General features: G+C 43.3%; 1 protein-coding gene and 1 long non-coding RNA gene across 8 annotated transcripts; one reads left to right on the top strand and one right to left on the bottom strand.

Annotated features, from left to right (window-relative positions):
• Positions 1–840: 840 nt before the first annotated feature.
• Positions 841–20,713, bottom strand: LOC115172574 (60 kDa lysophospholipase). Of its 6 annotated transcripts, XM_029730134.1 has the most exons (19): positions 20,384–20,713; positions 17,001–17,139; positions 14,497–14,532; positions 11,941–12,052; positions 11,518–11,643; positions 11,355–11,438; positions 9,374–9,500; positions 9,157–9,269; positions 8,029–8,214; positions 7,833–7,946; positions 7,442–7,561; positions 7,060–7,155; positions 5,558–5,721; positions 3,811–3,897; positions 3,284–3,383; positions 3,047–3,112; positions 2,749–2,766; positions 2,442–2,465; positions 841–2,015 (listed from the first exon to the last, which is right to left on the bottom strand). In XM_029730134.1, exons 1-19 carry the CDS (start codon positions 20,697–20,699, stop codon positions 1,971–1,973), a joined length of 2,073 nt encoding a protein of 690 aa, XP_029585994.1. In that variant the 5' UTR covers positions 20,700–20,713; the 3' UTR covers positions 841–1,970. The 6 variants fall into 6 exon arrangements, with proteins under 6 accessions (XP_029585994.1, XP_029585997.1, XP_029585995.1 ...); XM_029730137.1 differs by lacking the exon at positions 14,497–14,532; XM_029730135.1 differs by lacking the exon at positions 2,749–2,766.
• Positions 20,714–25,805: 5,092 nt separating this feature from the next.
• On the top strand, positions 25,806–26,647 carry LOC115172126 (uncharacterized). 2 transcript variants are annotated; one of them, XR_003871386.1, is made up of 4 exons: positions 25,806–25,868; positions 25,982–26,160; positions 26,398–26,440; positions 26,612–26,647. It is a non-coding gene; the product is annotated as an uncharacterized LOC115172126 (long non-coding RNA). The 2 variants fall into 2 exon arrangements; XR_003871385.1 differs by having other exon boundaries at positions 25,806–26,160.
• Positions 26,648–26,935: the final 288 nt, after the last annotated feature.

Consider the following 26,935-nt stretch of genomic DNA (forward strand, 5'->3'; position numbering starts at 1 on the left):
AGATAGGTAAGTATTGAAAGATGTTTGAGACTTCATCTGAGAATTGTGAGCCTGACGTTCCCCATGTATATGTCAAAATACAGATCTCAATGCTGTCTACAAAAGTATTTTATTGAAGTACATGTTCTATAAATGAACTGCATGTCATTCACCATCTCTCCTGGCAACTTCAACCTCTTACAGCAATAAAGCAACAGTCAGAAACCAGAATCTACTGGTGACAAAACTAAAACAGAACAAAAAGGGCTGTTCTGTGAAGGGAGTAGTACACAGCGTTGTACGAGATCTTCAGTTTCTTGGCAATTTCTCACATGGAAAATCCTTCATTTCTCAGAACAAGAATGGACTGATGAGTTTCAGAAGCAAGGTCTTTGTTTCTGGTCATTTTGAGCCTGTAATCAAACCCACAAATGCTGATGCTCCAGATACTCAACGAGTCTAAAGGCCAGTTTTATTGCGTCTTTATTCAGAACAACAGTTTTCAGCTGTGCTAACATAATTGTATAAGGGTTTTCTAATGATCAATTAGCCTTTTAAAATTATAAACCTGAATTAGCTAACACAAAGTGCCATTGGAACACAGGAGTGATGGTTACTGATAATGGGGCTCTGTACGCCTATGTAGATATTCCATAAAACATTTTTTAAAGCCGTTTCCAGCTACAATAGTCATTTACAACATTAACAATGTCTACACTGTATACCTGATCAATGATTTTAAAATGGACAAAATATGTGATTTTCTTTCAAAAACAAGGACATTTCTAAGTGACCCCAAACTTTTGAATGGTAGAAGCGAACAGGGAACATCCTGTTGTCCACAAACCTGTGTGCTTCAGATACAGCATAGATGTATACATTTAATCACAGTCAAGTATAAAGTTATGATACATTTTCTACTAGTTACACAATAGTACAAATATGCATGACAAAAACAATGACATGGATTGACACAAACTAATGATAATGTTGACATTTCAAATCAAATCCAATTTTATTTGTCACATACACGTGGTTAGCAGGTGTTAATGCAAGTGTAGCGAAATTGCAAGTGTAGCGAAATTAGTGTAGCGAAATTAATTGAATCAAATAGTTAATTGACCATGAACATAGAGAGTAGGAGTGTACCACTCAGTAATAGTTACTGGATAACAGCTGTAGTGATGTCCAGCTATATGACATTGGTCTCTCTGCCCGGGCTGTTAGAGTAGGGAAACAAGTAAGCAGGATGAGACAAAGGCAGAAGATGTAGTACACAACCCCAACAACAGAAGACAATGTGGATTGGAATTTCACATTGATTGGAGTAACCGTTTGTATCTGCAAGTTGCTTTAGATAAAAATGTAATTTAGCAGATGCTTTTATCAACTATAGAGGACGCTGGATTTGGATGCTAGGAGCTGTGTGGAAGCAGAACAGAGGGACGGATTGTCCTGTTTCATAAACAGGAAACACCTCTGATACCTGTACTTTCAGGAGGTGGAAAAAATGTATCACTCATGCAGTCTAAGTGAGACTATAAACATATAGGCAAACAGTTATTCACACAATGATTTCCGTTTACAATAAATGTCTCTAAGCGTTTCATAAAGCACATCTAAAGGTACAGCATTCTACCCATCAAGTGCCTAGTATAAAGAACAGCATTCTACCCTGTGCTTCCAATGATCTCTGATAATGCATATTAGAGTGAATTGCTCCACATGCATCACATACTGTGGTATATACAAAACAAACAGATATAGTGCTGCCCGTTCTAGGCACAGTGCATCCATATTACTTGACATTCAATGTTGTGCTACTAGTGCTTCTACAACTACAGTTTACCAACTGTATATGAGATTAACACAAATATATCAATTGTAAATGGTTTGGATGAATCTAAATAAAAACTGTTCATCTGCAGGCTTGTGCAAATGTCCAGAGTAAGAGAGTAAAATGGAAAGGTAAGAGTTGAGGGTCTTAGTCTTCAGGATTCTTTTGGACAGGCTGAGAACTCAATGTATTCTCCATTCTGAAACACACAAGGGGAAAACAGTTAAGAGCTGAATTTCAAGCAGTGCTGTTCAATACAAAGGGCAGCAGTGATGACATCAAATGAAGGCTTTCTTTGCAATCTCTGCTACTAATCCACATAATGCATCTCAGAGTAAACTTCTCACCAGGCGGTCATCATACCAGACAACACAGCTTAGAGGCCATCACAGGAACAAATCACAAAAGCCAGGCAGACTACAACTGCAAAGCTTTGTGTCACTGTCTAATCGAACTCAACCAGGCAGCCATTTTGAAAACACCTGTTCAAGCCAGGCTACAACGAGTGACACTCATGTAGGTCATACTCAGATGCAACACATCACCATACAATGAGAGGAGACAAAGGTACGACCACCATGCACAGGAGAATCCAAAGAGCTAGTTGTGGCCCTTCTAGATTTACCTCAGCAATATCTTTAAACAGAGGCTGGAAGTAAGCAAGAAAACATGTTATTGGGGCACATGGCAAAGTTGAAACTACGTCCCTATTCTGTAGCCTACATGGTTTTACTAGCCTATATGTCAAATCTAATTTATAGGCTGCCTCTTGGATGCTTCATGCCACACCATTCATTCACAAGCATGGATCATAGTAATGTTTTAGTAAATATATTGCTAATCTGATAAACATCTATAAAAAATCTGTTAATACAGGGATGAGATGAGACTCATTCTCATGTTGAAAAGTAAAATGACCAAAGATGGATTACCTCATTTCTTTCATCTGACTGATGAGGAAAAACAGTGGTGACTAGGAGGTTTTTAATGAATAGGAAATTGTAACAAGTTGAAGATAGAAAAAAAGTGGATCATACAGTGTGCTGAACTGGTTTAGGTCCGTCACACAATATAAACTGACAAAGACCGGTACAGTAAAATATTATTCACTTTGTTTGATTTCAGTGAGCTCAGGTCGGGGAGAGAAGCTCTCTTAATTGAGGCAGAGATGAACGCTGTTGGAGGAGCACAGAGGAGAACAGTAAAGCTAGATCACAGTCCATCTCTTACCTGGGCGTGGTACTGGCTGACCTGGTGTAAGAAGTCAATCACAACTTCATTCCCCACAGCCTTAGCCTAAGAGAGAAAACCCAATGATCCATCTTACATAACTAGTCTGGTTTACTTTTACAGTACACATCCTTTACTATCCATGTTACATAACTAGTCTGGGTTACCCTTAGCCTACACATCCTTTACTATCCATGTTTGTAAGTTGGAGAGAGACTCCCAGTCCCAAACACTCACCACCTCCATCGGAGTCTGCCTGTCGTAGCCTGGCGTGTCCAGGTCTCCCCCTGCCAGGTGCCACATCTTCAGGCCCTCAATGTCAGCACTGGCTGCCAGACTGCGACACAGTACCAGATAATTCATTGGGAGGGTTGATATTCAAGAGGTTCCATGATAAAGGTACTAAACAAGCAATCAGATATCTACAGTAATAACATCAGGTTTTATAGTATAATCTTAGAATAAACACGCTACTCGATTCTGAATAGGACTGAGTGTGCTTGTTTGCCTCCAGAGACAAAGATCTTGCTCCAGTAACAGACTAAATCTATCTTTTCTAAAAGTGAGGATATCAGCTAAACGGAGCAATTCAGGGTTCTGTGGTGTTGGTGATGTTTGGATGCTGCAGAGGTCTGAAGCTATGTGGTCAGGGAGCATTCCAAGTGTTTACGCAAGACAACTAGGACAACTGGTCGTACCTGCACAAACTATGTAGGATCAGTCTTGGGCAATACATGTGTGAGAAAGTGCTGTGTGTTTCTCACCTGCACAGCTCTGAGCCGGCATCCTCCAACTCATCCCTGGAGAAATGAGCTCCAGTCTTTCTCAGCAGCTTCACCACTTCTTTGTGTCTGGATGGACAGACAGACGGACAGACACACACGCATAGATATGACCGACCCTTTTCAAATACAGATGCTATACACAGTGTACTAGAATCAAGGAAAAGATGAAAGGTAGAAAGAAAATCAACATCACACAGTGTGAGTCAGAGTTCAACTGAAACCATAAGGTGGAACACTACTGATCCATTGTTTGAGGTCTAATTTATTAGGACTGCAATGTGTATTAGTCATATTTCTAGTTTTCATAGTATCTGCTGACAGTGACCGGTTATGGCACTGTGACTGGGTGCTAAACGAGTAGGGACAAGTTCCAGTTAACCACCCACACATGGAGTCTTAACAGAACGTCTCAGCAGTTCCAAGGATACACTACACAATGGTGGGGGTAGAAAGCAAAGCTCCAAGTTGGCACACTCCTCAAATAGAGGCATGTCTAAAGATGGCCAGAACCAGGGACACTTTGAGATAAGGTTTGGCCATAGAGACAGTGGCAAGCTAAGGCTAATGTATTTCCAGTCCTTTTGTAAGAGACTAGTCACAGTTTCTATCATCCATGAAACTGAAGACAGACAGGTAAGACTGGTTCAAGCCACTCCACTTAGTTTCACTCCTTATATGGTCATAAGAAAGGAGAGATGGGTGGCTTTGAAATGTGGTTTAAACTTAAAATGGCATAAAGCCTAAAAAAACTAACAAATTCCATAAATTGTTATTTATTGCAAGTACTGTAACTGTTACAAAATGGAACATATTGCATTATCATAGAGACTTACTGATTTTTGACAGTGTAAGAGAGCCAGAATGGGACAAGGCTATTTCCCCAAGCACACAGGTGTCGGAGGTTAATTATGCTGCCAGGTTGAAAATCCCACTCTGCAACCCTCTGTCCTTCAGTTCCAAGTCCACATGGGCATGCCTGTGCCTGTCCTGCCAACAGTTTACAGCCACCTTTCTCAGTGCTCTCACACACACACTTGTACAAGTGTACACACTTGTGTATTTCTCCTTGAGGCACCCACAGCATGATATTTAAGACTGCAGCCTTGAATGGCTTACTGTCCCCAAGCGATGAGCACACGGCAATGTCAACAAATGATCATAAATACATGAAAATAACAACTTTGGGTGAAAATAAATACTGGCGCTATTGGCAGATTACAACTAGCAGCTAATTATTGTGGTGGCCTCAACTCCATCAGAATTCCTCTAGTTTCAACCCCCATCTGAGAGCCCCAGTAGCAGTCCTCCCCTCCTGGACATGATAGTAATTTAGCAGGCCCAGACTCCCTGCCTCAGACACCGTAATGAGCTGCAGTCTAGCGGCCTACTGTTTGTACACCATTCCCTCTAAAGACTGCCATGGAAATATAAGGAGGTTGTTAATGGCCAAATGCCCCACTTAATTCTGTGTGAATGATATCATTACTGTGTGATGCACACCCCCCTCCCTGGGCAGATAGAAGCCATCATTTAGAATGGGCTACTGGGGGCTTGAATCATAAGGGATGGGTGAACATCTACTGTAGAGGCAAAGCTTTTAAGGACATATGATACTCCATTTCCACCAACGCCATCCCTCTATTCCTCAACGGACCTCAGCCACCCCCCCCCCCCCCCCCCAAAATGTAAAGCTCTCGTCTTTGCCCACATGTTAGCTCAGTCCTACCTGAAGCGCACAGCATTGCGTAGGGGTGTGTCCCCATAGCGGTCTTTGGCATAGACAGTGGCGCCCTGGCTCAGTAGATACTGCACCACTTTGAGGTGGCCCTCACAGGAAGCGATGTGCAGAGGGGTACGTCCATCATAGTCCCCCAGACTGAGGTTACTGCCCTGATGACAAGAAACACATCTCGTACTGTATAGTTAAATAAAGGTTAAATAATAAATCAATATTATGCTGTCATGGTAATACTGTGTATTTTAAAACCATGTATTGAGGTATCAAACCCATGTAGTGAATGTTGTGCTACACATTGACCTGTTGCACACCTTATTGTCACCGTTCAGACTCATCTCGAATTGATACTGGGTGGTTCGAGCCCTGAATGCTGATTGGCTAACAGCCGTGGTATATCAGACAGTATTCAACGTGCATGACAAAACATACATTTTTACTGCTCTAATTAAGTTGGTAACCAGTTTATAATAGCAATAAGGAACCTCGGTTGGTTTGTGATATATGGCCAATATACTACAACTAAGGGCTGTGTCCAAGCACTTCACGTTGAGCCGTGCATAAGAACAGCCCTTAGCCGTGGTATATTGGCAATATACCACACCCCCTCGGGCCTTATTGCTTAAATATATCACCTATAAAAAAGGTTCAACCAACTGTAGCGTGGGACTGAGGAAGTAATACAAGCACACACATTTTTCTCTTTTACCCTGTACACTGATGATGTTCTGGGTCAATTTGACCCAATACACTAAATACAGTAAGTACATAAATACATGATTATAACCTCCAAACATTCATTTTCAGTAGTTGAGGATGTCCTCTTTAATATGCTGTATTTGCTATGTTTATATCCCAAACTATTCAAAATGTAGAGCCAGATGTTTGATACTTAAACCAAAGTCATAAATCAATGAAATTTTAAGCAAATTTTTAGCCAAACTCCAGATCACTATCCTTACAAGTCAATTAACCCTACCTAGAGGACTAGATGAGGGGTCATGGTGAAAAATTGAAGTTAAATAATATTTCAGAGTTGTTAAATTCACTACTGGGTCAAATTGACCATCAACATGAGGGGTCTCGTAAAAGAAGACCAAATACGCTGTATTCTTTTCACCAAGCAGGATAGGTGAACACAGTCTTCAGAGTGGAACAGGAATAGATAGAACTGGTATTTAACATTGGATTTTGAGAGTAATTTGGGCTACTAGGCATCTATCTGCTTTCTGCATTGAGCCAGTGAATGTAGCAGAACCAGTCAGGTCATCATAACATATGTGATGTTCATGGTACAGTGCAAAGTCTGTAGTATCAGTATGGAAACGTGTCTTATAACACACAAACATATGGTTTGAACTCTGTCCTACAGTCCTGTAATCATGTGGTTAGAACAGGTGTTTTCTTCTCCCCTCCTTATAGTATGTGAGGTCAGTTGTTGCAGTGACTCTTTTTACTAACAGACATGTTATATTTATGTAAATGTTCCTCACCATCTCCTTTATGGCATCCAAGGCCTCCACGTCTCCCACCTTAGAAGCGGCACAAGCTAAGGTGGGGGTCAGAGCATCCCGGACGGCTTCTAGCTCCTGGAAACATCAGCAGAAAAACCATCAGCTGTCATGTCAATACAAAGACTGACAATCAGTAGAGGAATGCTTTATGTAACGTGTTGTAAGTAACGCATATAAAAATACACTATCAAATTGAATTTAACACATTGCAATGCCCAGCGATAGTTTTTTTTCTCCCAAAAAATGTCTCTGTCCTATCAGATAAGCCAGAGCCCGATGAAAACATGTCAGATGGAAAGTAACCCTGTAGACTCAGTGGTGGTGAGTGTGTGTAATGTGGCTGGCTGTGCGGTGGCCTCACCTCCTTACAGCTGATGCTCAGGGACTTGGCGATGACCTGGATGAAGCGACTGTCGCTCAGAGTGAGCTTGGCCCCATGCAGGTCAGCAATCATCTCTCCCCTCAGGTTCTGACTCAGCATCTGGACAGGTACAAGAGACAAAGGACAGATAAGACACAAACACAGTCAATACAGACAAGCATGATCAAGGATTCCACCATCATGTCACTGAGCTTTATCCGCATGTGAATCATCTCTGCCATCTATTGCTGTTATTTTCTTCTTAAAATAGGACTAACACAGATGTCACTCTAAAGTTCAGCCTAATGTTGACATTCGCTTCAAAAGATTTTCTATAAGGGGCCTACAAAGTGTAGTGAGGTAATGAGTGTGGTTTGACTGGGACTCCTACCTTTATTTTGGCCTCTTTGCTGAAGTCCGTCCTGGCCAGCACGTAGGACAGCTTGCACAGGGCAGCCTCAGGAGTCATGTCACAGCCTGCCACCAGTCCTGCGTCACTCAAGGCCTGAGGGGATCAGGAAAACATGTTAACACACATCCATCCACATCATGTGCACTCTCCCACTGAACACAGTGTTCTGGGGTACCTTTCCGGTGGCGTACGATGTGGTGACAGAACCCCTCAGGCACTGGGTGCAGTTGACCATGATCACGCCCCTCTCTGTGGCATTCCGGAACTCCTCAAGCAGGTCAGCACGGTTGTCAGGGGCGTTTCCACTACCATACGTCTCCAGGACGATGCCCTCCATGGGCGCCTGCAGGAAGGACTTCACCTACACACACACACACACACACACACACACAAAAACAGCCAGCAAGATGAGCGGCCATCTTAGTCTGGCTTGTGGACAAAGAAGGAGTGTATGAAGCTAGGATCAGGTTTAACAACCTGCCCAGACCCCCAGCCCATCTGGTGCATATGCCCCCCAGGGTGATTCACTGGCTCTAGGATCTCTCTTTAAAACACCAGCTCTGGCATCTGGAGGAGATGACTCAAATGGCCAGGCAGGGGGAACCATTAACTTCAAGGTGTTCAGAGACAGCAGCATTTCACTTGGCAACGGTCCCGAGACCTAACTTGTGGAGGGAGGGAATCATAGCAAGTTATCTTCCATTGGATTTCAGATCAAGCGGCTAGCTAGCCAAAAACGTGTGCAACACAGAACCCCAAATAAACCCCATGCTGGCAGAGACCATGGAAGGCAGATAACAAATTGAAAAAGCATGATGGCCAGCGTAGGCAGAGGGAGCAGATTGAGACAGTAAAGCCATCCTCCCCTCAATCTGTAGCGAGGGAGGCGTATCTAAGTGTTTAAGTGTCTGTGCCAGGCCCCTCGTCTTTAGTGGGTAATTGGACATGCCCCATAACCCTGTCTCATTTTTCACTGGACTAAACACCGCTGGCAGCCCCAAAGCAGCTCCCGGATGTATGCAGACCACTTGGAACGCCCACACGTGCTGGCTCGTCAGAAAACACAGTAGGACCTGCATGAGAGGATTCACCACAACAGAGCTACAATGAAGAGTTTAAGATAAATATGACCCCAAATGGCTGTTCTGATTTAGTCTTTCTACAATAGGGTATTACTTTCACTATTGCCGTATATCAGAAGTAGGAAGACAGTTGTGATTTAATGATGTGGTTGAATAGTCAACAGAAACAGGGCAGAGCCACTATCCACCCCTTCTCACCCCCACCCTGGGAAGCCTCTTACAGTCATCGCAGTGATGCCAGGGAAGAGTCTCAGCAGACCCACATTACGGTTCATCTGAGTGCTCACTCTGAACCGCGAGGTTGTGTTTGCTCTCCACACCGTGTCCCAGTTAACTGCGGGGGAGAGGGAAAGAGTTCAGTGAAAACATCAATCCATCAGCCACGTCAAAGATTTGAACACATAACAGGACAGACCCAGTATTACATCACTTGATTACTTTTAATATCCACTTCAGCATTGGCCAGAGGAGCCAGGTTAGGAGAATTGAAGGCGTTGAAACTCCCAGAATCCACCTTGGTCACACGGTTGCCCCGGTACAGCTTGTTGTGGAAATACAGACAAACCTAGAGACGCATATGGAGAATGAATGAAACCTCCTAAGACATCCTCATTAAGCATATACACTGAACTAAAATATAAACGCAACATGTAAAGTGTTGGTCCCATGTTTCATGAGCTGAAATAAAAGATCTCAGAAATGTCCCAAAACAAAAATGTTGTGTACAAATTTGTTTACATCCCTGTTAGTGAGCATTTCTCCTTTGACAAGATATTCCATCCCCTTACATGTGGCATATCAAGAAGCTGATTAAACAGCATGATCATTACACAGGTGCACCTTGTGCTGGGGACACAAGGCCATTAAAATGTGCAGTTTTGTTACAACACAATGCCACAGATGTCTCAAGTTGAGGGAGTGTGCAATTGGCATGCTGACTGTAAGAATGTCCTACACAGATAATTGAATGTTCATTTCTGTACCATAAGGGGCCTTCAATGTCATTTTAGAGAATTTGGCAGTACGTTCAACCGGCCTCACAACCTCAGACCACGTGTATGGCGTTGTGTGGGTAAGCGGTTTGCTGATGTCAACGTTGTGAACAGAGTGCCCCATTGTAAAGGTGGGGTTATGGTATGGGCTGCTATGGACATCAAATAAAATTTACTTTGATAAAAATGCTATTGTAACTCAGAGATACCTTGACAAGAGCCTGAGGCCCATTGTCCTGCCACGCAGCCGCTCTCCCCCTCTAACCCTGGTCTGGGAGTGCTGCAGGCACTTCATGTTTTTTATTTAACCTGCAGCACTCCAGTAACATGGTTGCCTACCCCTGTACTAGTGGTATAGTATATACACGAAGTGTACAAAACAAGGTGTCGAAAGTGTTCCACAGGGATGCTGGTCCATGTTGACTCCAATGCTTCCCACAGTTGTGTCAAGTTGGTCGGATGTCCTTCAGGTAGTGGACCATTCTTGATACACATGGGAAATTGTTGAGCGTAAAAAAATCCAGCAGCGTTGCAGTTCTTGACACAAAGTGGTGTGCCTGGCTACTACTACCATACCCTGTTCAAACGCACTTAAATATTCTGTCTTCCCATTCACCCTCTGAATGGCACCCATACACAATCCATGTCTAAATTGTCTCCAGGCTTAAATCCTTCTTTAACCTGTCTCCTCCCCTTCATCTACACTGATTGACATCAATAAGGGATCATAGCTTTTACATGGATTCACCTGGTCAGTCTGTCATGGAAAGAACGTATCCTTAATGTTTTGTATGCTCCCTTCTACAGTCACAGTCATTTTGTGCTATTGACTTAACAGAGCATATGACAAACCAATTGATAAAACACAATTACAATCACATTTTCCTCATATCTTCATTTAAAAGTTATCATTCCATCTTTATCGATAGTAGCACATTGTCTAGATACAGCATTATATAAAGGCCCCGGTGAGCGTGTACATGTTGTTATTCTGTGACTCTTAAAGATAAAACATGCTTTGACAACTCAGAAGTCTCATCTGGCAGTTTCAGGTCCTGTATTGCGACACTCACACATTCATGCTTTACTGAACAGTCTTGTTAGACAGGTGGTTTAAGGCTTTTGGTGCCTATTGTCTGCCAACAAAGTTCATCCTCACACCATCAATCAGGGAGGACATAGCCAGTCATATCACCTTATTACCATAGCAGGCTAAAAAGCTAGACACATTTCAACAGCATGGACGATAGTATGAACACATTCAATGAAGAGAGAAATGTGATATAGTTCATCTAAAAATGTGCAACTAGGAATGTTTGGCCAAGATGATTCAACTACATTGCATTCAAAAACAAGTGCAGGTGACATGTCGTCAGCTGTGTGCGAGTGCTGCTCCAAGAAGAAGTGTCCCTCCCTCCTCTACTCACCTCAGGAATGACAAACTGACCAGCGATCAGCAGTGCCCCCAACAGGTTGTCTCTTCCATCGTTCCTCATCTCATAGATCGGCACCTGCAAGAGGTCATAAAACAACATTTCACCCTTCTGTTATCTTTATGAAGCAGTTTAGCTGTACGGATGGCAGGTGTACCTGGGAGCCGGTGAGGATGACAGGCTTCCCCAGGTGCTCACACATGAAGGACAGAGCAGATGCTGTGTAGGCCATGGTGTCCGTGCCGTGGAGAATGACAAAACCGTCATACTTCTCATAGTGTTTCTGGAACCAAGAGACAAAGAGAACAGGATCAGACTTTAATCAAAGGTTCCAAGGTCAAAATGTGTAGCCTACATCTTGCCACAGGCTACTTGAAATAAGTACTGTATTTAATACAAAAGCTCCAGTACAGTACATTTACATAAAAGGAAAGGGACAGCTGACTTTTACTTCAGTGAATGACTTGAGATTGTTGTGTTATTGCATCATAATGCCTCTGCTTATGTAAATGGTTAAAGTCAGGGTTATGGTTAATGTTGGGGTGAAGTGCAAGATAAATAAAATGACCACACCAAGTACCTCAATGTCCTTCCCAATTGTAGCCCAGTCATCTGTGGTCATATTGCAAGAGTCCAGCAAGGGGCTGTACTCTAAAACAGTGTACACTATCCTCTTATTTTGTTTACACAGCCTGGGAAAAGACAAGTTGAGTCATAATCATCCTATAATAACCAAATCTTCAGAAAACACCCAAAGAAACTCTGCGTCTCCAACAAAGAAGACAGTTTACATAGAGACACAAACAATCAAGGTTAAGCAAATGTGGCTACTACATTTAAAAAAATAAAAAATAAACTATTTTTTTGTCTTGGTTGTTCTGTTTACTTTACAACCTCATTAAGACATGGAGCCGGTTCTGTTAACATGAGGAAAAGGCTGAAGATAAAGGAAAAGAGTGAAACAAGCCTAGCCTACTTTATGAAGCGAGACAAAGTCTATTTGGTTGGACCTTCTGTTTCAGCAGCAGGGTGCCCAAAACAGTTCCTAAGCGCTGGGTGTGAATTATGGACATGATGAGGGAAGGGGCGACTCCCTGGGAAGTCTATGATGCTGCATGAGGAGTTACTAATTTGCGGGCGTTCTGAGGGGTAAGGGGTGCCTTTTGGGAGTACGGCGGGGGGATGAAAAGGGGTGTGTTCATGTTTTAGCGAGACCCCATGTTCTAATTAGACGGGCAGCTCATCCTGGCCTCCCATGCATATTAATATGTCCTCTAGATGGAGGTAACGTTGGCGTCCCGTATTCTCCTGCTTGCGCTCTATTAAGAGATTGTGCCTGGACTAAGCAGCTGTGCAAAGATTTACCGCCTAATCTCCATTTTTAAGACATGGGACAAGACACTGGAGGGCAGGGGGTGCAAACCATTGAACCCCCCCTTATTGAGGGTTCAATAGAACAGCAGGGGAAATAGCAAGCTTACCCCTCAGCACCTAAGCAAAGGCCTAAAGACACCCACCTAATTAGCCCTGGCTCCAGACACAATCCTCAGACATATGTTGTTGATAATATTAAAGTGATAGTGTCGCTGAAAACAATATTCAAATCACAAATGATTCATTTATCTCCTGGTATAGCCGACGGTGTGGCAGGGAAATGGGTATTAGCATATCGAGGGTTGGGTAGGATGCTGCCCTGTGGCCTGGCCTGCTGATGAGGAACAGAGTGGTGACAGAGGCATATGGGAGGTTGGGGTGAAGGCTTCCCACAGGGAATCTCACTACTGCCGCTTTTCACTCAGCTGTTCAATAAATGAACAAACCAACTTCCTACTCCACACAATGTAAAAAATTGAAGCAATGTTAGGATATATTGACATTAGCTTTGTCAATGTTATTTCAAGTCCACTGCACATGCTCACTGCAAAGCATAACATAAACAAAACAAAAAACAAATAACTCAGGCATTAGGGACATTTAATAGCAATGTTTGGTGACAGCTAGTATGTGTTAATCAACATTAACTTGAAGCCACAAAAAGGAACATAATGATGTTAATAATGAAAATTAACCTTACAGAAGCAAGGAGGAAAGAGTATGATTGAACCAACTTCTGAAATTACACTGAAAACATAATGAGACTGATACATTTGTCTGTGGGACGGAATCTGAATCCATACGTCCTATGAATCTCCTGTGAGACTGTTGAAGCGATGAGGAGTAGAAGGCTATGGAGGTGACATGGCAGTCCTCCAAACAAACATTACCATGATCCAAGCAGGCACAGTGCCACCAGCCCCCCTTCACTCAAACAGCTTAAAAATAGCGTGCTTGTGTAGTTCTCTTATCTGTCCCCTATAACCCAGGCCCACCCTGCCCCCTCCAGTCTCTATATCTGTGGTCCTGAGCTGCTCTGAGTGGGTTTGAGGTGGAGGTGCTGAGCCCTGTGCTGGGTGTCTGTGTAGAGATTAGCAAGCAGGCAGGCAGAGGCGCCCCCACTGCATCGCAGGCCCAGAAAGGAGAGGAGGTTGCTGGGAGGGATTTGACCCAGGGTGCATTGGCCTGGACTCAGGCAACCTCCATTTGGAGGGGCGATAGCCAACACCCCTTGAATCCGATCTGCCAGGACCATATTCAGCAGAGGGCCCTCTCGCTTCTCCTGAACACACACACTGAGAACCAGACTACAGGAATCAAACACGCTCAACACAGATTAGCCTCGCTCTCTGCCAGCGTGGCACCAGCAACCCCTCGCAGGCCTATTCTCTCTCTGGCAGCAGCAATACTCCTGGGGTTGCGACTGTAACATTACAGAAACATTATGAGAACTTGACTGTTCTGCACTGGTTTTAGCTAGACATGAACCAATGAGAGTAGCTCCCTCCAGCGGGAGCGAGGCGAAGTATCTGAAGAGAGGGAATAAGGGTAGAATGTCAGGCAGGCGTGAACACCGCTACTGAAATGCTGCAGCACAACTCCCTGCAGGTGTGTGCTCCAATGATCACTCCCTGACAGGTCCACACAGACAACAGAGCAAACTGTTCCTGCCAGGCACTGTTTGACACCAGGCGGGACAGATACAGAGGAGTCAAACCACACAGCGTAGCGCAGGCACAGTATGCTACCAGTATTTCAGGACCTTTTTGATAGTTCATCAGCGAGGTGTGTCGGCATCCTGTCAAAACAACAGACAGTTTTAGAGTGAAATGTTCCCAGGCATGCAGGGAATAGAAACGTGTGTATGATATCCCCTAACAAACATTGTATATCCTGTAGGCCTACTGCTATGGAGGGGTCATAGTGAACAGATTTTGGGGGAGGAGGTCAACCTTTATCCTGACATGATATGCTGTGCACTAGAATATGTTGCTATTCAAAGAGCGTTTGAAAAAGCCTCGTATGCCTTGTAGGTTGAAAAAACCATGAAATAAAAGCTGTCAATGGTTATAAAACAGGAAGCAGAGCTTCAGTCTTGTGGGATGCAACGGTACCGTGGGCCCACGGTTCGGTAGGTATCACGCTTTACCACGGTAATGGTATGGTTTCGGTATCTTTATATTCTAAAAAATAAAAACGGCACCCTTAAAACAATGAACACTTCTTTTTGCCTATAGACAAATCAAACTTTCCATCCAGAAAAATGGCAGCATGACTGACTAGGCCTGGTTTCTGTTTCTACTGTATGAAAAATATAACAATTAAAAGTGCTTCTTAGCTTTGACAACCTGTAGGTCTTCATCTCCCAATCCAGTACATAGTGAACCATCACAGTGAGGTAGCTTCCAGTACATAGTGAACCGTCACAGTGAGGTAGCTTCCAGTACAGTGAACCGTCACAGTGAGGTAGCTTCCAGTACATAGTGAACCGTCACAGTGAGGTAGCTTCCAGTACATAGTGAACCATCACAGTGAGGTAGCTTCCAAACATAGTGAACCATCACAGTGAGGTAGCTTCCAGTACATAGTGAACCGTCACAGTGAGGTAGCTTCCAGTACATAGTGAACCATCACAGTGAGGTAGCTTCCAAACATAGTGAACCATCACAGTGAGGTAGCTTCCAGTACATAGTGAACCGTCACAGTGAGGTAGCTTCCAGTACATAGTGAACCGTCACAGTGAGGTAGCTTCCAGTACATAGTGAACCGTCACAGTGAGGTAGCTTCCAGTACATAGTGAACCGTCACAGTGAGGTAGCTTCCAGTACATAGTGAACCGTCACAGTGAGGTAGCTTCCAGTACATAGTGAACCGTCACAGTGAGGTAGCTTCCAGTACATAGTGAACCGTCACAGTGAGGTAGCTTCCAGTACATAGTAAACCGTCACAGTGAGGTAGCTTCCAGTACATAGTGAACCGTCACAGTGAGGTAGCTTCCAGTACATAGTGAACCGTCACAGTGAGGTAGCTTCCAGTACATAGTGAACCGTCACAGTGAGGTAGCTTCCAGTACATAGTGAACCGTCACAGTGAGGTAGCTTCCAGTACATAGTGAACCGTCACAGTGAGGTAGCTTCCAGTACATAGTGAACCGTCACAGTGAGGTAGCTTCCAGTACATAGTGCACCGTCACAGAGAGGTAGCTTTGAGTTGCTCTGGAGGGCCAACTATCAGTGGAAAGAGCTAGATAGGGTGTCTGTGTCAATTCCTTTTCAATGTCTCTCTGTGATGCTTCATAGAGTTTGGGAATTGGTTTGCTGCTGAAATGTGTGCGGGAGGTGATATTGTAACGCAGTAATCATTTTTTATTTTTCATCAGGTGACGAAATCCCGAGTCAGTAACCACCGAATAGGGCTGCAAATCTTTGGCTATGAATACTCCCACTGCTTTCGTTATTTCTTTGTTTTTCTGAATTTGTCACAAATTGTTGTTGGAAGGCAGCAGCGAGAGATTGTTCTGTTTTGGCTAACGAGTGGACTCTCCTTGCTCCAGCTCCACCTGCAAAGGATACGGCCGGGTGATGGCCACGTAAATGACATGTTAGAAGTTTTTCCACTGGAGTAGCCGACAGTGGCAAAGCAACGCTTGCAGACTGTACTTTGTTTGTTTATGGTCTTCATTACCCTGAATGTACAACGTGTGTGTAGTCTGCAGCGCAATAACAACATTTTGGAAATTATAGGAAGATGACAGGCATTCCGTAATTCTGCTGTTCATGTGTAAATATTGAACCGTACGGGGCGTACCGAACGGTTCGATAACACACTGTGTACCGTTGCATCCCTACATTACACACTCATCTCCTGGTTAAAGAAATGGTAAGGGCGTGAAAATGTATGTATCGGTAGTACCGGTAGGTTGAGGTCCCCATATTTCTATAAGACCAGTTATAGCCTAACTACTATTACTCTTCTCTAATTGTATCATCATCTGTATCAAACTCCAAGCTCTCCATCTGAAGTTTGTCAGTCAAACAGCACAAGGTTGCGTTTTCTACAGTGATGTGTTACATGGATAGTAATCTTTTCACAGTTTGAATGATTGTACGAAGACTGTACAATAAAGTAAAACATGTCAACATTTAACGCTAGCCTATATATTAATAACAGCAAAGACAAAGCAAAAAGAAGCAGAATAAACAGAAATAGAAGGCTGCAGAGGAGCCCAGGAGAGGTGGGGTGAGGTGGAGTGTATGGGTGACTTACGGCAGGACAAGGGTGTTCTCCTCTGGGCCACTCGTGCTGTAGTAGTCGTACATACGGGTCTGCAGGGCATACTGCTCATCATGGAGGATGGGAAGCTTTCGCAGGGCCTTCACAAACGCGTTAGGCTCTGGGGATAGCACTGTGGATGAGAGTGACAGAGAGAAAGAAGATGTTGCCATTAGTGTACAGAGCAACATAACTAATCAGAGTTCAGGAAGGGTGAGCCCAATAACAGCCTACATAGATCTGAGTGTGATGTTTATTTTGAAGAGAGGGTGGCAGTAAGCAACATTTTGGAGCATTCAGATAGCATATTCCTATGTACAACACACACTCTCTGACATGTAGAATAAGGTTTCACGTCAGCTCTATTCGTGTCATTTCTATCTGCAACGTTCAATAACGTTTGGCTATGAATGAGTTTGGCTATCGAATGTTGCCCAGGTTTACTATTCCCAGTAAATCATGCCTTGTATTATACTCAACCCTAGTGGCAAATGTGAGAATTACATCAATATGAAAAGTAGGCTGTTTGGAATATAGTTCTAATCATTCATGTATTGGGAAATGTCTTATATAACTCATCATAGGTCAATAGCCTACCAGAATATGCTAATCTAATAAACCAACAACAGAGCCTGGGTCTTCAATGGTCTTCAATGGTGAAGTCAGTTACCACTGAGTGCCGCTTTCCTGAAATGAGTCCCCAAGTAGCCGGAGTAGGTTGCAGGCTAAGTGTCACACTGGCACATGACTGCAAATGCGTTTCAATGGGAGAGATGAGGCAGGGCAGCTGAGAGGAGTGAAACCTGAGTCCAACCCACTGGAATAAACTGCTGGCTAAAATTAGGACCTGTGAAAAGTGGACCACCAGCCACTGGTTACAGTAGATGTAAAGATTGCATAAAGATAATTCTTGGGACTTCCAAACAGAACCTTTGGAATGGTGTGAAAACGGTAGACCTAGAAACTATGGCCATGTTATTTATGGTCTAGTGTTTACTCCAAGTACCATCCACAGTAATGGATGCTGAATGAAATGAGAAGGGCTGGTTAGCCTAGAGATCTCATTCAGCAGACATTTGATCCAAAGCGCTTAACAGTTAACACATTTCCTTGGCCCACAAAGGAATCTTCATTCTTTCCCCATTTCCCTTTCCAGGAAATGAACTATTCAGGAAACAGTAGCTTTCAGTATTCCTCAAGGTTCCGTTTCAGGATCTCTCTCTCCTTTTACTGCTATGCGAACGACACACATCTGTACATTTCAATGAAACATGGTGAAACCCCAAAATTGCATATCCTTGAAGCCTGTGTTTCAGACATAAGGAAGAGGATGGCGGCAAATGTTCTACTTTTAAACTCGGACAAAACAGAGATGCTATTTCTAGGTCCCAAGAAACAAAGATCTGGTTATACAGTCGTCTCAAATTAAAATTGAAGGACCTCAGCGTTACTCTGGACCTTGAGCTCTCTTTTGACGAACAGAGCAATAATTTTTCAAGGGCAGCTTTCTCCCCCCCCCCCCCCATCTTCATAACATTGCAAAAATCTGAAACCTTCTATCCAAAAATGCAGAAAAACTAATCCGTGCTTTTGTCACTTCTAGATTAGACTACTGCAATGCTCTACTCTCCGGCTACCCGGATAAAGCACTAAATAAAAACTTCAGCTAGTGCTAAATATGGCTGCTAGAATCTTGACTAGAACCCCAAAAAATGTATCATATTACTCCAGTGCTAGCCTCTTCACCTACTTGTTAATACTAGGGCTGATTTCAAGATGTTACTTCTAAACTACAAAGCACTACATGGACGTTCTCATACTCATCTCTCCAATTTGGCCCTACCGTACATACCTACACATACGCTACGGTCACAAGACACAGTCCTCCTTATTGTCCCTAGACTTTCTAAGCAAACATCTCGAGGCAGGGCTTTCACCTATAGAGCTACATTTTAATGGAATGGTCTGTCTCTCCATGTGAGACGCAGACTTGGTCTCAAACTTAAGTCTTTACTGAAGACTCATCTCTTCAGTAGGTCCTATGATTGAGTGTAGTCTGGCCCAGGGGTGCAAAGGTGAACGGCAAGGCACTGGAGCGAAGAACCGCCCTTGCAGTCTCCCCACTGGGAGTCTCTGCCACTATTACAGAGGCTGAGAGTTTCTCTCTCTATCCAAAGAATGGAGTTGAAAAGATGGGCAGATAAAAGTTCGTGTTGTATCGCAAATGTGATTATCTTGTACACCATAGCTAGTTATTCATTAGTTGACCGTTAGGGCAGTACACATCCATCCACACTGTGTGTTGGTAGCAAATGTTGAAACTTTAATCTTTACTAACCATGCATGGACAAACATGACCATGATTTTCAAGGTACAACAAATATGTTGCAAGAGGTTCACATGACCTTCTACAGCAGGGTTCCCCTACTGGCAGCCCAAATGTGGCCTGTGGGTGGTTTTATTCCCCCCTACGTTTCCTGAACAAAAATTATATTTTTTTATGTTTTATTTTTATTGCTGGGCTCCCGAGTGGCGCAGCGGTCTAAGGCACTGCATCTCAGTGATAGACCCGTCACTACAGACCATGGTTTAATTCCAGGCTGTATCTCAACCGGCCGTCATTGGTAGTCCCATAGAGCAGCGCCTAGCGTCGTCCAGGTTAGGCCGTCATTGTAAATAAGAATCTGTTCTTAACGGACTTAAATAAAAGGTTAAATAAAAAATAAACTGTAAAAACATCAGGAAATCAGCTCAAGTGACTTTAATTTTGTAACTGTGTTCCCAAGTATTCCACGCGTAATAGAGAGACACGTGATCTATACAAAAAAATAATAATGTTACAAATGACTATGACATATTATCTCTGTTTGGGCTTCTTGTTATCAATTTGCGATTATTTGTAAATATGTTCCCCCCTACGACCATCCGCGGCTGAATCTAGTTGATGATCCCTGTTCTACAGGTAGATAATTACGTCTAAGTGTTTTATTGTTATAATTTACAAAACAAGTGTAGCAGCAGTTTCATTTGACAACTCACGAAACGTGACCCCTGAGTGCCAGGGGTGTATTCATAACGTCTTGCAACGGAAACAGTTTACCGTTTATGAACCAAACGGAAGGAAACGGAGAGGGACCTACCAGAATTTGACCAATATAAACCCGTTTCCGTTGCAATAGTTTTTCGTTTGGAGTAAATGGTTTCTGTTGCAAAACGTTTCGTCTGTGTAATGAATACACTGCGACTGTAGCTAGCAAGTTTCCTCCATCAATATGTTGCATCCACACGTGTCACACAGCATCATTCAAATCAAATAAATGTACTTTGTTTGGGCTACAACAAATACATTTTAAAAGTCCCGGTCAAAACCTCTTTACCGTTATTATGGTACATCATCCCGATAGTTCCTCCGGTGTTGATGACCAAGACTCGCGCTTCAGCACATGGGCTCACATCCAGAGACTCAACACTGTTGCTGCTCGACAACCTCCTTCGTCGGCCTGGCTGTGCCACATTGCTCCGGTAAAAAGAAGTCTGCGATTTAAACACATCAGACTGATCAAGTTGACTCAACCTTGAATGGGACAAAGCTCTAGCGAGAGAAGTCATTTCTGAAGCTGGAGACGGACATGAGGTAGACTTTTTACATTCCGCCATGATTCCTAGACAGCTGATGGCGGAGGAAGAGTGCATGTTGAACCAAGGGATGTGCTTAAAGTGACAGACCGCTACCAATGACAGGTTGCTGTGATGTGCCAAAACGCAATTTACAGAAACCTAGCAATATCAAAACTGTAATGTTAATCTGCTTGATTGTATTATAAACCTAAGCAAATATAATGATTCACAATGATAATATTGCCCAAAATGTTTTTCCAAGTAAAACAAAGCGCATGCAATGCCATGATAACAGTGAGACTAACACCATCCCAAACCAGACCCGCACCATCGTGTGCAAATTGATTTTGTCCATCCAGACCAAACGCGATCACGACAATGAAATATCAAAACAATTGTATTAATTTGGGGACAGGTCGAAAAGCATTAAACATTTATGGGAATTTAGCTAGCTAGTTTGCAGTTACTAGCTAATTTGTCCTGGGATATAAACGTTGCTGTTATTTTACCTGAAATGCACAAGGTCCTCTACGCCGACTATTGATCCACACATAAAACGGTCAACGGAATCGTTTCTAGTCATCTCTCCTCCTTCCAGGCTTTTTCTTCTTTGGACTTTATATGGCAATTGGCATCTAACTTTCATAATAAGGTGTATTACCACTACCGACCGACCTCAGTTCATCTTTCAATCACCCACGTAATTATAACCAATGTGGAGATGGCATGTGGGTATCTGCTTCTATAAACCAATGAAGACATGGGAGTCAGGACTTGCACTGTGTTCAGCATCACAAATAGAACTGACTTCTATTTTAGCGCTTGGCAACACAGACGCTCGTTGGCACGCTTGAGCAGTGTGGATGCAATGATTGAATAACATGTATGTGTAAATGTATTTTGCAAAGCTCTGTGGTCAGCATGTGAGACTCACCAGAAGAAGGCATATATAAGCCTAGGCAACTGTACCACCTGACATGACATGACACCAACGCTTTACTAACGTCTGCGTGACGTGTCTGACTTAGATGATTAGTGAGATATTTAACATTTCTTCTTCATTATGGAGAATGACAAGTTCTGAAAACGAACGTTTCTCTGTCTCATAATTTGACCCTATTAATTCAGGCATGTAATGTGCGATAATGCTATATGACTCAAAATATTGAGGTAACATGGTTAATTGCATAGTCCATGAGTTTGGTGATGTTTGAAGGCAGTATTAACTGAGTGAAAAACTGGTTGGTATTTTCCCCATTGTCAGTAAGTTAATGGAGTTAGGCTAGGTTGCTAATGGTTTACATGAATGAGAAGGAATTAACATGACGTCCAAACTTTCTGTACTTTTTTTCCCAAACGTATTGATCCAATTTGTTTTATTTTCCATGAACAAAGGCTCAGTTTACTTTAGGTAATATATGTAAATATGTGATGTCATGATCAAATGCGTTAGTGTTAATATTTATACGAAAATAGCGTGTAACAGTTTGCTAGCTTGATGCTAACCAAATTTAGCTTGGAGTTTTTTAGAAATTGACACTGATAGTACAATGAGTTTATATATATATATATATATATATATATATATATATATATATATATATATATATATATATATATATATATATATATATATATATACAGTTGAAGTCAGAAGTTTACATACACCTTAGCCAAATACATTTAAACTCAGTTTTTCACAATTCCTGACATTTAATCCTAGTAAAAATTCCCTGTCTTAGGTCAGTTAGGATCACCACTTTATTTTAAGAATGTGAAATGTCAGAATAATAGTAAAGAGAATAATTTATTACAGATTTGATTTCTTTCATCACATTCCCTGTGGGTCAGTAGTTTACATACACTCAATTGGTATTTGGTAGTACTGCCTTTAAATTGTTTGACTTGGGTCAAACATTTCGGGTAGCCTTCCACAAGCTTCCCACAATAAGTTGGGTGAATTTTGGCCCATTCCTCCTGACAGAGCTGGTGTAACTGAGTCTGGTTTGTAGGCCTCCTTGCTCGGACACGGGTTTTTTTCAGTTCTGCCCACATATTTTCTGTGGGATTGTGGTCAGGGCTTTGTGATGGCCACTCCAATACCTTGAATTTGTTGTCCTTAAGCCATTTTGCCGCAACTTTGGAAGTATGCTTGGGGTCATTGTCCATTTGGAAGACCCGTTTGCTACCAAGCTTTAACTTCCTGACTGATGTCTTGAGATGTTGCTTCAATATAGCCACATAATTTTCCATCCTCATGATGTCATCTATTTTGTGAAGTGCACCAGTCCCTCCTGCAGCAAAGCACCCCCACAACATGATGCTGCCACCCCTGTGCTTCACTGTTGGAATGGTGTTCTTCAGTTTGCATGCCTCCTCCTTTTTCCTCCAAACATAGCGATGGTCATTATGGCCAAACAGTTCTATTTTTGTTTCATCAGACCAGAGGACATTTCTCCAAAAAGTACAATCTTTGTCCCCATGTGCAGTTGCAAACCGTAGTCTGGCTATTTTTACGGTGATTTTGGAGCAGTGGCTTCTTCCTTGCTGAGCAGCCTTTCTGGTTATGTCGATATAGAACTCGTTTTACTGTGGATAATGATACTTTTGTACCTGTTTCCTCCAGCATCTTCACAAGGTCCTTTGCTGTTGTTCTGGGATTGATTTGCACTTTTCGCACCAAAGTACGTTCATCTCTAGGAGACAGAACGCGTCTCCTTCCTGAGCGGTATGATGGCTGCGTGGTCCCATGGTGTTTATACTTGCATACTATTGTTTCGTTTTCTGAGGTCTTGGCTGATTTCTTTTGATTTTCCCATGATGTCAAGCAAAGAGGCACTGAGTTGGAAGGTAAGCCTTGAAATGCATCCACAGGTACACCTCCAATTGACTCAAATGATGTCAATTAGCCTATCAGAAGCTTCTAAAGCCATGACATCATTTTCTGGAATTTTCCAAGCTGTTTAAAGGCACAGTCAACTTAGTGTATGTAACCTTCTGACCCACTGGAATTGTGATACAGTGAATTATAAGTGAAATAATCTGTCTGTAAACAATTGTTGGAAAAATTACTTGTGTTATACACAAAGTAAATGTCCTAACCAACTTGCCAAAACTATAGTTTGTTAACAAGAAATTTGTGGAGTGGTTGAAAAAAATGAGTTTTAATGACTCAAACCTAAGTGTATGTAAACTTCCAACTTCAACTGTATATATAAACTGAATGTGTAGATGTATGGTGACTTCACGTTTGGATGAATGGACCAACGGGACTGCCATGGGCAAGTCCCTTGACGGGTACCAGGAATGGTGGAAGGAGGACAATCTGAAGGTAATTATCTTTGCACACAACACAGCAGTGTCCAGGCCTCCAGAGTATTCACTCTGAATCGCCTGCTATATGGAAGGGAGCCGCAGCAGTTAACTGATGTAAACAATATAATTGTATATAACATTATTGCATATACTGTAGTATAAAAAATGTTTGATTGACTTAGTGTTTTTATTTTGCTGTTTTTGTATAACGTACTTTGAGGTCACTGATACTCCACCTGATGTGGAAGTTGTCGAACCAGATCAGAACGCCTTCGAAGTCCACTTTCCACTAATCTCATTGCAACTCCCCTCCAAGTCTCCGACCACTACCTTGTATCCTTTTCCCTCTCGCTCTCATCCAACACTTCTCACTCTGCCCCTACTCGGATGGTATTGCGCCGTCCCAACCTTCGCTCTCTCTCTCTTCTTTCTTTTCTCTCCAAAACTCTTGAACGTGCCGTCCTTGGCCAGCTCTCCTGCTATCTCTCTCAGAATGACCTTCTTGATCCTAATCAGTCAGGTTTCAAGACTGGGCATTCAACTGAGACTGCTCTTCTCTGTGTCACGGAGGCTCTCCGCACTGCTAAAGCTAACTCTCTCTCCTCTGCTCTCATCCTTCTAGACCTATCTGTTGCCTTTGATACTGTGAACCATCAGATCCTCCTCTCCACCCTCTCCGAGCTGGGCATCTCCGGCGCGGCCCACGCTTGGATTGCGTCCTACCTGACAGGTCGCTCCTACCAGGTGGCGTGGCGAGAATCTGTCTCCGCACCACGTGCTCTCACCACTGGTGTCCCCCAGGGCTCTGTTCTAGGCCCTCTCCTATTCTCACTATACACCAAGTCACTTGGCTCTGTCATATCCTCACATGGTCTCTCCTATCATTGCTACGCAGACGACACACAATTAATCTTCTCCTTTCCCCCTTCTGATAACCAGGTGGCGAATCGCATCTCTGCATGTCTGGCAGACATATCAGTGTGGACGACGGATCACCACCTCAAGCTGAACCTCGGCAAGACGGAGCTGCTCTTCCTCCCGGGGAAGGACTGCCCGTTCCATGATCTCACCATCACGGTTGACAACTCCCTTGTGTCCTCCTCCCAGAGTGCTAAGAACCTTGGCGTGACCCTGGACAACACCCTGTCGTTCTCCACTAACATCAAGGCGGTGACCCGATCCTGTAGGGTCATGCTCTACAACATTCGCAGAGTACGACCCTGCCTCACACAGGAAGCGGCGCAGGTCCTAGTCCAGGCACTTGTCATCTCCCGTCTGGATTACTGCAACTCGCTGTTGGCTGGGCTCCCTGCCTGTGCCATTAAACCCCTACAACTCATCCAGAACGCCGCAGCCCGTCTGGTGTTCAACCTTCCCAAGTTCTCTCACGTCACCCCGCTCCTCCGCTCTCTCCACTGGCTTCCAGTTGAAGCTCGCATCCGCTACAAGTCCATGGTGCTTGCCTATGGAGCTGTGAGGGGAACGGCACCTCCGTACCTTCAGGCTCTGATCAGGCCCTACACCCAAACAAGGGCACTGCGTTCATCCACCTCTGGCCTGCTCGCCTCCCTACCTCTGAGGAAGCACAGTTCCCGCTCATCCCAGTCAAAACTGTTCGCTGCTCTGGCACCCCAATGGTGGAACAAGCTCCCTCACGACGCCAGGACAGCGGAGTCAATCACCACCTTCCGGAGACACCTGAAACCCCACCTCTTTAAGGAATACCTGGGATAGGATAAAGTAATCCTTCTAACCCCCCCCCTAAAAGATTTTGATGCACTATTGTAAAGTGGTTGTTCCACTGGATATCATAAGGTGAATGCACCAATTTGTAAGTCGCTCTGGATAAGAGCGCCTGCTAAATGACTTAAATGTAAATGTAAATGTTTCAGGCATGGGACTGAGAAGGATGTGGAGGTTTTTGACTAGGTAAAAATTATTGTCCGCTGTTAATTTTATTTTCTGGCCTTCCAGGAGATATATAAGAGATGTATTTTTAATAATATGAAATTTAATTGCATTAATTTCTATTATCAATCAAGGTGAGATTGAACATGGACTGAGCGCATGAGAAAAAGGAGAGCCACCCGAGAAGAATCAAGGGGACTAAGTGCTTCGACATCTGGGTGAATTACTTGGCTTGGAAGAAGGACGAAAGGAAGGCGAGACCCCGGAAAACTTGGTGCTCTTTCGCTCCTAGCTGGGATCAACATCTGTTAAGGTGAATATAAAAATGTCATAACTATTTGCATTTGCTGCCTTGTGGTGGGTGGCATCGCCATGCTGTCAGCAGTACCAACACTGGCCCAGGGGTTTTTACAAATAGTCAATCTCAAGGCTAACCACTGGAACACATTAAGTAACCGCCACTTCCAGCTAGGTACTGTTAAGGTGTATGACTCCAGTCATCATGACACCACCCTCGAGTTTCTCTACTCATCTCTCTTATCTTTCCCAGGGACCATGCCTTACCAACCCCACTGACATCAAAAATTAGACAGGTATCCTTTCTTTTCTGTCTGCTATTAACATTATTGCATGTCTAATCAAACATCTAAATTAAATAATTCAATAACTGTATTTTTACATACCTGATAATCATTTAACCTGTGTGTTTGCTTGTTTAAGTCTGTCTCCTACCCTGTTCCCTTTACTCTGCTCCTCTTCTCCAGGACCTAGGGGTTCTGCCTAACACCCAGACATGGATCCACCTGATGTCCTCCATTACCAACCACCCTCCAACTTTTCATTACATCAGCTACTGTTATTGTCAAGTTGTCATTATCTGCTAAGAAAGAGCAAGACAACTATCATACTGGGCACATAATGTGAGCTGCACAGATTAGCTAAAAACACTAGCACTGCAAACACTCAGAACAAAGAGGGCAGCAGCGCCTGGACTTCGCAGTTTCCCTCTTCGAGTCCACTACCTGTTGAAAACAAGTGACAGGCAGAACCTCCCATCCACACAAGCCCCACCTGCTCTCAATTCCACA

The sequence above is a fragment of the Salmo trutta genome, chromosome 33 (genome assembly GCF_901001165.1).
Source record: "Salmo trutta chromosome 33, fSalTru1.1, whole genome shotgun sequence".
Taxonomy (NCBI): Eukaryota; Metazoa; Chordata; class Actinopteri; order Salmoniformes; family Salmonidae; genus Salmo; species Salmo trutta.